The sequence below is a fragment of the Lipotes vexillifer genome, unplaced genomic scaffold (assembly GCF_000442215.2).
Source record: "Lipotes vexillifer unplaced genomic scaffold, Lipotes_vexillifer_v1.1 scaffold1383, whole genome shotgun sequence".
In the NCBI taxonomy this organism is placed as follows: domain Eukaryota; kingdom Metazoa; phylum Chordata; class Mammalia; order Artiodactyla; family Lipotidae; genus Lipotes; species Lipotes vexillifer.
The window spans coordinates 909880-923333 of record NW_006797683.1 but is presented as its reverse complement, the minus strand read 5'-3'; the positions used below and the strand labels follow the sequence as shown (position 1 = coordinate 923333).

General features: G+C 42.8%; 1 protein-coding gene across 1 annotated transcript in view; it reads left to right on the top strand.

Moving 5' to 3' along the window:
• LETM2 (leucine zipper and EF-hand containing transmembrane protein 2) overlaps nucleotides 1–12231 on the top strand; it is a 14598-nt gene extending 2367 nt beyond the window's left edge. Inside the window, 8 exon segments of the mRNA XM_007469795.1 lie at nucleotides 989–1099; nucleotides 1329–1361; nucleotides 5484–5504; nucleotides 6380–6499; nucleotides 9262–9375; nucleotides 11594–11686; nucleotides 12004–12102; nucleotides 12217–12231. Of these exon segments, the coding sequence (XP_007469857.1) occupies nucleotides 989–1099; nucleotides 1329–1361; nucleotides 5484–5504; nucleotides 6380–6499; nucleotides 9262–9375; nucleotides 11594–11686; nucleotides 12004–12102; nucleotides 12217–12231 (606 nt within the window).
• The last annotated feature ends 1223 nt before the right edge of the window (nucleotides 12232–13454 follow it).

Here is a 13454-nt window from a genome sequence, read left to right as displayed (position 1 = left end):
TTTTTTGCGGTACACGGGCCTCTCACTGTTGTGGCCTCTTCCGTTGCGGAGCACAGGCTCCGGACGCGCAGGCTCAGCTGCCATGGCTCACGGGCCCAGCTGCTCTGCGGCATGTGGGATCTTCCCGGACTGGGGCACGAACCCGTGTCCCCTGCACCGGCAGGTGGACCCCCAACCACTGCGCCACCAGGGAAGCCCTGGAACCAACTTTTAAGTTCCACTTCAAGTTCATCTTAAAAATCCCAGAGTAGGAATAGTAACTCATGGTGAGAACCAGAATTTCTTACTTGTCTGCAACTGACTTGCTGTACAACTTTAGGCAGGGTTCTTAAAATTTGTGTATATTTGACCATGGAATGGTTATAAGTGTGTTTTCTAATTTCTCCAAGGAGTTGAGAGGCTTCAAGTTTGATCTGTGCATCTGGAGTAGAAACTGCTGTTAATATATTAAGTATATGCATTTGAAAAAGCAATTTTAACAGATACCATGTTGTTGTTGTTGTTGTTTTTTTTCTTTTTTCGGTACGTGGGCCTCTCACTGTTGTGGCCTCTCCCGATGCGGAGCACAGGCTCCAGGCGCGCAGGCTCAGCAGCCATGGCTCACGGGCCCAGCCGCTCCGCGGCATGTGGGATCTTCCCGGACCGGGGCACGAACCCATGTCCTCTGCATCGGCAGGCAGACTCTCAACCACTGCGCCACCAGGGAAGCCCCCAGATACCATGTTATTAAAGTATAGACCCCTAACTTAGATGAAAGTTCAGAGACACCAATAACATGTTTTGATTGTCATAGATTTCATTGAAGATATCCCATAAACATTACTTCAGAGCTATGGTACAGAGGAAAATCCGGCCTTTCCATTTTATAAACAGCTGCAGAAAATCTGTCTTGGGTTTTTTAACACTTTAAGAAGCAAGGCAGGCTTTGGTTTTTGTTTTTGGCGTGTCCTAAAATAATGACTATTTGCACATGCATTTGATTCTTTAGCTGTTGAGAACGTGTGCTGATTTATTCCGCCTGGTTCCATTTATGGTGTTCATCATTGTTCCCTTCATGGAATCCTTATTGCCAGCGTTTCTGAAACTCTTCCCAGAGATGTTGCCATCAACTTTTTTTTTTTTTTTTTTTTTTTTTTTCGGCACGCGGGCCCCTCACCGCTGCGGCCTCTCCCGTTGCTGAGCACAGGCTCCGGACGCGCAGGCTCAGCGGCCATGGCTCACGGGCCCAGCCGCTCCGCGGCATGTGGGATCTTCCCGGACTGGGGCACGAACCTGTGTCCTTTGCATCGGCAGGCGGACTCTCAACCACTGCGCCACCAGGGAAGCCCTTGCCATCAACTTTTGAAAGTGAATCCAAAAAGGTATGTAGGATTTTAAACTTTTTAAAAAATTAATAGATTTTGTTTTTTAGAGCAGTTTTTAGGTTTACAGAAAAATTGAGCAGAAAGTACAGAGGGTCCCCATATACCTCCCTCCCCCTGTTATTTCCCCCATTATTAGCATCTTGCATTCGTGTGGTACACTTGGTACAATCGAAGGACCAATATCTATACATCAGTATTAATTAAATCTCATACTTTACATTAGGGTCCACTCTTTGTGTTGTATAGTTTGATGGGTTTTGAAAAAAAAATAATGTATCATACATGTACCGCTATCACAGTATCATACAGAATAGTTTCCCTGCCCTAAAAATCCCCTGTGCTCCACCTTGTAGTCCCTCTTGCCTCTTCCCCTAACCCGGGGCAATCACTGATCTTTTTACTCTATGGTTCTTCTTTTTCCAAAATGTCATGTAGTTGGAATCATACAGTGTGTAACTTTCTCAGACTGCCTTCTTTCACTTAGAAGATGCATTTAAGATTCTTCCATGTCTTTTCCTGGCTCATTTCTTTCTATCGCTGCCTAATATTCCATCGTACGGATGTACCACCATTTATCCATTCATCTATTTGAAAGGCATCTTAGTCACTTCCAGTTTTTGGCAATTATCAATAAAGCTGTTGTAAATACTCATGTGCAGGTTTTTGTGTGGACACAGGCTTTCAATTCATCTGGGTAAATACCTAGGAGAGCAAATTGTTGGGTTGTATGGTAAGGCTATGTTTAGTTTCAAGAGAAATAGACAAACTGTCTTCTAAAGTAGCTGTACCATTTTGCATTCCCACCAGCAAGCAATGAAAGTTCCTGTGGCTTCATCAGCATTTAGTGCTGTCGGTGCTTTGACTATTAGCTATTCTAATTGGTGTGTAGTGGTAACTCATTGTTATTTTAATTTGCAATTCTCTAATAACACATGACATTGAGCATCTTTTCACATGCTTATTTGCCATCTGTGTATCTTCTTTGGGGAGGTGTCTGTTCAAATCTGTTGCCCACTTTTTAATCGGGGTGTTTTCTTTTGGTTGAGTTTTAAGCGTTCTTAGTATATTTGGGGTACAAGTTCTTTATCAGATATGTGTTTTGCACATATTTTCTCCCAGTCTTGTGTCTTTTTCAGAGCAAATCTTTTTACTTTTAATGAAGTACAACTTATCAATTTTTTTCTTTCTTGGATCATGCTTTTGGTGTTGTATCTAAAAACTCACTGCCAAACCCAAGGTCACCTATATTTTCTCCTGTGTTTTCTTCTAGGAGTTTTATAGTTTTGAGTTTTACATTTTGAGTTAATTTTGGTGACAGGTGTAACATGAGTGTCAAGATCTTTTTTTTTTTTTTGGCCTGTGGATATCCAGTTTTTCTAGCATCATTTGCTGAAAAAAACTATCCCTTCTCCACTTAATTTTAACTTTTTACCATGAAAAAATAAAGAAAACAAAAATCACCTGTTACTGCAGTGACCAGTTGAACAGTAGGCATGATTTATTCAGCCAAACAGACCATTTAGTGCTTGTGAGTAGTCCCTGGGAAGAGGGTGTCCATCTTTGATGGTCACTGTGAAGGTGAAGCGCTGGACCACCGAGGCAGCCCCTGCATCCTCTCCATCTGTGCCACTCTCCCAGACAGATGGATGAAGGCGTGGACACAACACTAGCAGAGGACAGAGAGGGCAACTTTGAAAGCAGACCAGGAAATGTTTCACGGAAGAGGTGACCGTGGACCTGAGACTTTAAGAGTAGTAGAATTTTACCACACTGTTTGAAAGGCACTCTGGATAGAAGGAATAGCACTTAAGATGGCTTAACAGTGTAAAAGAATATGCCAGTCAGAGACCACTGACTGATTCTTTGTGGTTGGAGCAGGGAGTACAAGGGGATGGATGGGAGAAAATGAGACAAACGTGATGTGTTGGGGTCAGGTTGGAAAGCATCTACCACCCTAAGGAATTTAGACTTTGACAGTGGTGAGTAATGGAAGGTATATGTAAGCAGGGGGTAAGAAAAACAGCAATCTCTATTTTAGATCAATCTAAATAATCTAATCAACCATGATTAGAGTTGTATTTTAGAAAAACAAGTTGCCGGCAGGAAGGATTAAAGAGAGCAGACCCAAGTGAGGAAAGTCAGCCGGAATGTTTTTGCAGCAGCACAAGAGAGAGATGAAAAAGCCGGAATTATGAAAGTTGCATCAGGAGTGAAAACTTGAAGATAGATTTGAGAGACTTCCCTGGTGGTCTAGTGGGTAAGACTCCACTGTCCCAATGCAGGGGGCCTGAGTTCTATCCCTGGTCAGGGAACTAGATCCCACATGCATGCTGCAACGAAGATCCCGAGTGCTGCAACGAAGACCGGGCGCAGCCAAAGTAAATAAATAAATAAATAAAATATAATAATAACAGTAAATAAAGTAAAATTTCTTTAAAAAAGAAGAAGATAGGGCTTCCCTGGTGGCGCAGTGGTTGAGAGTCCGCCTGCCGATGCAGGGGACACGAGTTCGTACCCCAGTCTGGGAAGATCCCACATGCCGCAGAGCAGCTGGGCCTGTGAGGCATGGCCGCTGAGCCTGCGCGTCCGGAGCCTGTGTTCCGCAACGGGAGAGGCCACAACAGTGAGAGACCCACATACCGCAAAAAAAAAAAAAAAAAAAAAAGAAGATAGATTTGAGACAGATTTAAGGGGCAGAATCAAATTGCAATATTTAACTGCCTGGCAGTGGTTTAGTTTACTTACATTAAAGTAAACAGGATCTAGAATTAACACCATAGGATTCCAAGGAAGGCATTAGTGAATGCAGGAAGATGGGGGGAATGAGGCAGTGATTTATCTAAATATTCCTCTTTCCTCAGCACTACTCATTCCCCAGACATACATATATACACATCATGGCCACAGTTTTAGAAAATACTGTCTTTGCTTTGTTCCATGAACAGAAGGGGAGCACGAGGGTGAGCGTGAGTGTGCTAGCTTTCTACTCACACCAGGTCACAGGATCATGCGCTTCTCTTTCATGGTACTTATCTGGCATGCTTTCACATTAATTTGTGGAATGACTGGATTATCATTTGTCAATAATGGTTGTCTCTCCCATTAGACAAGAAGTTCCATGAGAGAAGGATTCTTATTTGTTTTTGCTCATTTTATCCCAGCACCTAGCACACAGTGGATGCTCAATAAATAAATGGATGGATAGATACAGATGAATGAAATGGATGGCTAAATGGGTTTTAATGATGGTATTGCCATTGTGTAATTTTGGGGGGCTGATTCTTTTAAGATCTTTCTAAAAAATCAATGATTGCTGTGATTGGCTGGTCATTAGAATCTCTTGGGCAACTTAAGGGGGAAATATATATATGTATATACATAATATATATGTGTGTGTGTGTATATATATATATATATATATATATATACTATACACACACACACACACATACACACACACATATATATTCCTGTTCCTCTCTACCCACCCTGATCATGGTTATTTTGAAAATACTACCACACTGCATCTGTAATAATGAATGAGGATTTAGAAATACTGGTCAACATAGTGTCTTAAGAGTATACATTTAATTCTCTTTTATATAGTGCTTTGTTCATATCTGTTATAGCACTTAACTCATTGTCTTATAATTGATTCTTTCTGTTTTCTTCTTAACCTGTAAGCTACTTTAGTTTAGAGTTAATTTCCTAGTTTTCTTCAGTTTGTGGGCCAAGCAAAATTTGGGGCCACTCACACTAGGGGTTGACTTGACCAATGGCCTAGATGGCTTGCACCAGGTTAAGAGACAGTATGTATCTATTCTAAATAGTGACAAAGGCTTCCACTGAGGGGACATTTTGGATCTATCAAATATTTATGATCAGTGTATCAATGAAAAATAAAAGGTAAGATTAAGGAGACAAGCTGCAAATCAAGGCTACTTTTTAATTTGCTCTGGTTATCACAAAGCACCTTCAGTTAGGTCTGAAAATAATATTCATACGTGAAATATGGATGACAGACAACAAAGCCACAGTTATTTTCCTCTCATCATTATCTACCAAGTTGTAATCACGAAGAATTAACTTTGATTAACTTTTTCCTCTTCTATTATGAAGGAAGAAAAACAGAAAAAGAAAATGGCTGGGCTTCCCTGGTGGTGCAGTGGTTGAGAGTCCGCCTGCCGATGCAGGGGACACGGGTTCGTGCCCCGGTCCGGGAAGATCCCACATGCCGCGGAGCGGCTGGGCCCGTGAGCCATGGCCGCTGAGCCTGCGCGTCCAGAGCCTGTGCTCCGCAACGGGAGAGGCCACAGCAGTGAGAGGCCCGCGTACAGCAAAAAAAAAAAAAAAAAAAAAAGTGGGAAGAATGTTTCTTGAATCTGAATCAGTTGCTTTAAAAGCATTCTGCCTGAGGGAGCAGAGCTCCCAGAACTGAGAAGGCAGGATCCCATCGGCCCCATTTAGATGTTTAGGGGTTGCTTTTAGAACTTTGGAATAAACAATACCAGTCCCAGAAGTACCACAGTTTGGGGTCATACCAAGCAGAAACTGTGTTAAGTTGTTTACTGAGGGAGTTTTGCAGACCACGGAGTTGGGGCCGTTCCTGGGGTAGGGGAGGACCACCACCCAGACGTGCAACAAATGGTCCATTGAAAGCTTTTGAAGTGGAATATTTTTCTATGAGTCTTAAAGCTGCCGCGAAAGGGAAGTGGAGTAGAGCTGTCACAATCAGGCGAAAGGCAACGCAAAAGGGGAAAGAATTACCTTGGGGACAGGCAGTTGTGGAGTTCTGTCAGCTTCTCTGATATTATTAATACCTGTTGCAGGGATTCCCTTCATGTCAACCACTGCACCTCCCGAGGTCACCTTGCTTTATTAAGTGCCTGGCCTTTGCAGCAGTCAGCGCGGGGGACAAAGTGGGAAAGTGGCAGATTCTGCGTTTCCCCTGATTTGTTGGAATTAGGTAAAATTGGAACCAAAGGATCCAATACTGTTCCTTACGTTTGTTTCAGGTAATTGCCAAGGAAGGGGTGAGTGCTCTGAGCCTGTCAGAGCTGCAAGTGGCCTGCAGGGCCCGGGAGATGCGCTCACTGGGTCTCACTGAGGAGCAGCTGAAGCAGCAGCTCTCAGAGGCAAGTAGCAGATTTACAGGACCCTCTTCCCCCGAACTCTCTCCCCTGCCATCTGCAGACCTCGTTTTGTGATTTGTGCTTTGCCATCTTACCTAATTTGCCTTGTTTAGTTGAGCCGCTGGCAGCTGAAGAAGCTGGATTTATTTATTTTTTAATTAAGTTATTTATTTTTGACTGCATTGGGTCTTCGTTGTAGTGTGTGGGCTTCGCATTGCAGTGGCTTCTCTTGTTGCGGAGCATGGGATGTAGGCGCGAGGGCTTCAGTACTTGTGGCACGTGGGCTCAGTAGTTGCAGCTCGCGGGCTCTAGAGCGCAGGCTCAGCAGTTGCGGCGCACGGGCTTAGTTGCTCCGCGGCATGTGGGATCTTCCCAGACCAGGGCTCGAACCCGTGTCCCCTGCATTGTTAGGCGGATTTTTAACCACTGCGCCACCAGGGAAGCCCTGGATTTATTTTTGACAGAGACGCGGTAGGTACTCTATTAAAGGGTTCTCTACTGCTGCTAACACACCACCACAAATGTAGGGGCTCAAAGCAGCACCCATTATAGGCTCACGGTTCTGCAGGTCAGAAGTGCAGGCAGTTTTCCTTTCTGGAGGCTGTGTGGGAGACTCCACTTCCAAGCTCATTCAGTTTGTTGGCTGAATTTAGTTCCTTGCAGCTGTGGAGTGAGGTCCCTGTTTCCTCACTGGCTCCCAACCCCAGGCTACTCTCAGCCCCGGAGGCCCCTCCACCTGTGTGAACTTCTCACATGATGTCTAGCAGCAGATTTAAGGTCTCACGTGATTAGGTAAGACCTACCAGGATAATCTTCCTATTTTAAGGTCACCTGACTTGGGACTTGAATTATATCTGCAAAATCCCTTCATGGCAGCACCTAGATTAGCAGTTAATTGAATAACTGGGAGAAGGTGTGGGTACACGAGGGACTGGAAATCTTGGGACCACCTTCGAATTGTACTTCCTCTGGGTATTATAAAGGCCTGGGCAAAAGCTCTGATAGAAGGCCTGTCATCCGTGTGAATCCATCTGGAGCCACCTTGCCGGTGGCTCAGCTGGGGTTGCTTTCCCAGTTTGTGCCCCAAACCAGGGTCAAGTGTCAGCTTTGTAACAGATTTCCCCTCAGATAACATGCTCTCCCTCAAATAAGAGATTTTAACTGAGTGTCAATGCTTTACAACAAAGGAATAACTCCTATTACAATCCTCATTCCTGTAACTGTATAAAGTGCTATGGAGTGTACACAAATTTTCTGGGAATAGGAGCCACCGTTGTGACTGTGAACCCGGTCAGGTAGCTATTTCCTCTTCCATGTCGGACCTGCTCTGGTTGGAAGGTGAGCATGTTATCAAGGGGTATTTAAACATCATTTATTTCCTGAACATAGAGTATTAAGTGACTTCATACTGTCAAATTGCTTTCTTGAAAGGATGTATCATTTTACAATGCACTTCAAGGGGGTGAGAATACTAATCCAACCATACAATATTCAGCACTCTGTATTGTTATTCCAAAAATCCTATGCTAGGATACAGCTGACATTTCGCAGAAAGGAAAAGCTAAAAATGGTAAACCTAGGAAACATCTTAACTTCAGAAAAAGATAAATTAAAACTATGCAATTTGGGAATTCCCTGGTGGTCCAGTGGTTAGGACTCCACACTTTCACTGCTGAGGGCCAGGGTTTAATCCCTAGTCGGGGAACTAAGATCCCACAAGCCACATGGTGCAGCCAAAAACAAACATACAAAAAACTATGAGACTCCACATTCACCTGTTACGTTGGGAAAGGTCAGAGTCTGGTGACACACCGAGTTGGAGAGGATGTGAGGAGAGAGGCACTCATGCATTGCTGGTAAAATCCTCCATGGAGGTTTGGCAATAGCTTTCAAATTTTAAAAATGCATTTACTTTGCCCTAGAAATTTCACTTCTAGGAATTTATCCTATATTCTTGCACATGTGCAAAATGATATATCTACAAGGTTGTCTATTGCAGCACCATTTATGATAGCAAAAGATGGAAAACCGTAGAATAATCAAATTATGGCATTTCCGTACAATGGATTCCTTTACAGACGTTTAAAACGAAGGCAGCGCTACATCATCTGGTATGAATCAATTTCCAAGATATTTCAGAAAGCAAAGGACAAAACAGTGTGTATATGTCACCCTTGGTGTAAAGATAAACATATAAATATCTATTTTATATGCACAGAATATCTCTGGAATATTGTATCAGGAACTGGTATCAGTGGTTGCTTCCAGGGAGGGAAATAGGGTAGCTAGAGAATAGGGTAGAAGGCAGGCTTATTTTTATTGATTAGATTTTATTTACCTTTTGAATTTTGTCTCTTGTGCGTGTATTATATCTATATATATACACATACATATACATACATACATTTAAAGTTTGGCCATTTGGTACTTGAAAACTTACATCTCATTCTAATGTTAATTTCTATGGTTATGAATGAGGCTGATGTATTCTTTCACATTATCGACTTCATACTGAAGAGAATATACTTAGCTACTTTGATCCACAACTGGTTTGAGAGTTTAACTGAACCTCCCTTTCAGACTCTGAAAGCGAGAGGCTGCAGGGCCCAAGCACTGGTGCAGAAGCCAGATGTGTCCCTGTCCTTGTTCTGCCCTTAGTACTCAGCGTGCGCCTGGGGACTGTAAAACCAGGGAAGAGTAGATGACCGTGGGTCCAGCTCTCACGTCCTGTGATTGTCATGTTTCATCCTCCCCCCATTCTCCAGTGGCAGGACCTCCACCTGAAGGAGAATGTCCCTCCTCCTCTTTTGCTTCTGTCCCGAACCTTCTACCTGATAGATGTGAAGCCAAAGCCAATTGAGATACCACTCAGTGGGGAGGTAAGTCCTGGGTCGGTGGGGAATCTGGACCCCATGACTGGGGGCCTCTCCGCAAACCTCCATTTCCCGTTACAGTCAGAGTAGGCATTTCTTTTGGCATATCTTGGAATTTGGCCCAAGTGGCTTTAAAAATCTTTAAAAAATGAAAACCACTCAAACCATCTCTAGCTATGTAGCTGTTACTATCTTTAGGAGTCTTATTTGATTTAGGAGTCTTATTAGGAGTCCAGTTTATTATTTCTCCTTAAGTATCTAGTCTTTTTAGCGGTTTCCCCCCCCCCACCATTCTTTCTCCTTTGAGACTGAATGGTTCCTGTTCTTTCATGTCTATTTCATTTGTCCAGATTCCTATTAATTTTTTTAAGTTTTTTTTTTTTATGTGGACCATTTTTAAAATCTTTATTGAATTTGTTACAATATTGTTTTGTTTTGCTTTTTTGGCTGCGAGGCGTGTGGGATCTTAGCTCCCCAACCAGGGATTGAACCTGCAGCCCCCTTCACTGGAAGGGGGAGTCTTAACCACTGGACCACCAGGGAAGTCCCCAGATTTCTATTACTTTTTAAGCAGTGAATGGCCAATCTAGAATATAAACAATTCTTTTTGTCTTCCTTCAACTCTTTTCCTTAATCATTTTTTTTATTGCCTTGAACTCAGCAGCCTTTTTTTCTCCTGGTGTTTTACTGAAGAACCCAGGACTGGCCCAATCACTAGAGCATCTTGCTCTGGGTCCATCAGAAAGGGCCTCTCACTTCCCTACTTTGTGGCTTCATGTCTGACTCAGAACATGCATCAATGATAGAAGATGCTGCACATGTGACTGAGCAGATTGAACTAAGTACTTTGGAGTGAGGACCAATCATTTTAAATCTTTGTTACGCTATTGACTCTTTGGGCAAAAGCCAACAAAAATGATACAACGTCTAGCATGAAAAATGAACTTCAGTAGTTTTGGACCTGATTCATAAATGTGACTTCTGAAAGGGAAGTGAGATGAGGGTCTTGGAAGAGGTAGGGCCTAATCATATTTCAGTATGCTTTGGATGTGCTCAAGTGATACTTGAAGAATAAAACGAACACTTAAGGATCCTAATCTTCAATAAAGCTTGTGGAGGACAGCCAAAAAAATAAAAAATAAATAATAATAATGTACTTCAGGAAACACCATCTTACTTTCCCTTTCCATATTTCCAGAGACTAATCTGGATTTGGGCTTTGTCCAGAAGGATTCTAGGGAGACTACGAGCAATTCTGGAACATAAACCATGTTCTAAATAGGCTGCTGGGTTCTTACATTTTCTCTGAGACAGACCAGCTATTTGTCATTTTTAGACTGCCCTTCAGTAGCAAAGAAATTCTGGAGTAGCAAAATGTCTTAGAGCTAAATTTGAGTTTCAGAATTATTCTAGAGGGGCATAAACTCTTGATCCAGATGTTGCTTTCTGGAATGGTTAATAAAGACCTAAGAAGTAAGGACAAGCTCCTAGGCATTTTATTGTTGTTGTTTTTTAAAATCCATGCTTTTAAACTTCTCCATATATACAAAATGAAAACAAGTAGCATACTAGGTTCAGTAGAGAACTGAGAGACATCAAACTGAATATACTATAGTTTTGGATATATGTAGCCCTTTTCCCTCCAAAGTACATGAAGAAATTACTTCCAAAGAGCAGTGATATATTTACTTTTCAAATCTAATTAATGTAATTGTTGAAGACAGATTAGCTAGCTCTTCTAAAATACTACTCCCTCCCTCCATTTTCCTGGTGTTGCAGGGGCATCTATTAGGCAGCACCTACCATTTGAATAAGTCAGACAAGTTTATCACTTATTATTAGACACCATATAAAGATGTCACTTTTGACTAAGTTATATCAATGCTATTAGAAACTGATGGGTAAATGAGAAATGGCAACTTTTGTGTTTTTTTTTTTTTTTGAGAGTGAGAAGAGGATCAGAATTGGCAAATCAGTAGCTTGTTAATAACAGGGGATTTTAAGTATCGGAATCTAGTTAGAGTGCAACTAGGGTGCACAAAACTCAAAAGATAAATAATACTAAGTTGCTATTTCAGGGACAGGCACTTCATGTTACTCATAAAGGAAGTCAGGGATTTAGTGGGAAGCAAATTGTGCTGGAAAGTACTGACTACCATAGAAGTGCTTCTGAGTTTCAGGAAGAACCGAAGGCTTAGCTTATGTAAAACATTTCTCTCCCTAGGCTCCCAAGATGGATATTCCCGTAGGATCACCCACTTCCTCTGAATCTAAAGAGAACATGGCGGGTTTAGCACTTCAACTGAAGGGAACTAAAGTTAGACAATTACTTTTCATTTGCTTAAGTGAAAATAACAAGAAGTTAATTTCTCTATCTTTCACCGCCTGAATGAAACTGAATTTCAATACAGTGGTGTTCTTTAATACGGGTTTGTTTTTGGTACTGCTTGATCTGTTTCTAAGAAAGTTCAACATCTGGCTATATGTACTTAGGTTCCAGATTTTGCCTGTTGAGTCCAGTGCCAGATATGAAGTAGCCGTTTCAAGCTCCTGGTAGCCATGGCAGGCTGACTGTAGACCCAATATACCTTTTGCTGTAAGTCAGTAACCCAACTCTCAGCTCTGATGTTTAAGGATGAAGAACTGATACGGCTGCCGCCAGCTACATCATGACTCACACCATCAAAGCCTATTTCATTATGTAAAGGATCCATGACTTCTGCTAAAGAAGCTGTAAGTTTCTAAAAAAAGAAAACCCTTTCCCTCTAGTTACTTTTAAGGGCAGTGAGAATCTAGAATTATAACTGTTGCAAAACACCGCACCCTGTCTCCCTGTCTTCCAAACAGGAAGCTGGAGGCTGAACTTTAGTCATCTTTATAACCACTATATTTTTTAAAAACTCCATGACCCAGGGCTTCCCTGGTGGCACAGTGGTTGAGGGTCCGCCTGCCGATGCGGGATGTGAGGGTTCATGGCCTGGTCCGGGAGGATCCCGCGTGCCGCGGAGCGGCTGGGCCCGTGGGCCATGGCTGCTGGGCCTGTGCATCCGGGGCCTGTGCTCCGCGACGGGAGGGGCCAAGGCAGTGAGAGGCCTGCGTACCGCCAAAAACAAAACGAAACAAAAAAACCCCATGACCCAAAAGTGAAAGAAAAAAAAAAAAATCAACAAACGCAATCGTGGATCAGACCTAACCATGTTAAGTCTAGAAGCTAATTACAATATAGGCAGATTCTTATTTTCTGTTGCGCCAGATGGAAATAGTTCCCATATGTTGTGTATTTCACACGGGCTTCAGATGTCAGGAAATACTAGCAGGAAAGCAATTTAAATCTTAGGAGAAGTGCATGTAAATAAGAAATTACTTATCTATCCACTTTTCCCATTTGGGGGCGAGAGCAGAAAGCCTGCTGCAGTGAACAGTAGGGGGTCACGGGAGAGTTGAGTTGTGGAGTGGCTTTGCTGACTCCTGAGAACCAAGGAGAGAACCAATGAACTCCCAGATGTTTAGGCCTTGTTTGCATGTCTTCTTTCTCACTGTGACCAGTCCCTAAAATCCTTATGTTTTGTACCCCGACACTCCAGGCAGAATCACAAGATAACCCAGAACAGCAAGGCTAATTCGAATGGAGCATAAGGACTCATGGAGGATTGAGCGCCCTCTCTCTGGCTTCCTGCCCTCAGCAATGGCATCCGTAAAGGACATCCCAGCCAAGACTACCTATGTCTGGTTTCAGATATAAGATCAGACATTTAGTCCTTGGGGCAGTCTTTTGAGGGCTTGTAACCATTCAGATGATGTCAGCAGCAAGACCAAGTTCAGACCGTTTGGAAAACTATAATTGCAAAGTCCATTTCCCCTGCAGCATTAGGTCATCCCACTGGACCTTGTGTAAGGCCCACCCGCCATGTTGTTTTCCAACAGCTTCGTGTCCTTTAAGGGAGGAAATTTTTTGCATAATGGAATCAGCTTGGTGCCTTAGATACCTCTTGTCTCCTCTGGCTTGGTAACCCGGGTAAGAACTTGGGAACCTCCGAAGCCAGTGATGGTGAGAGTGCCTGACCAACTCTTTCAGACTGACCCAT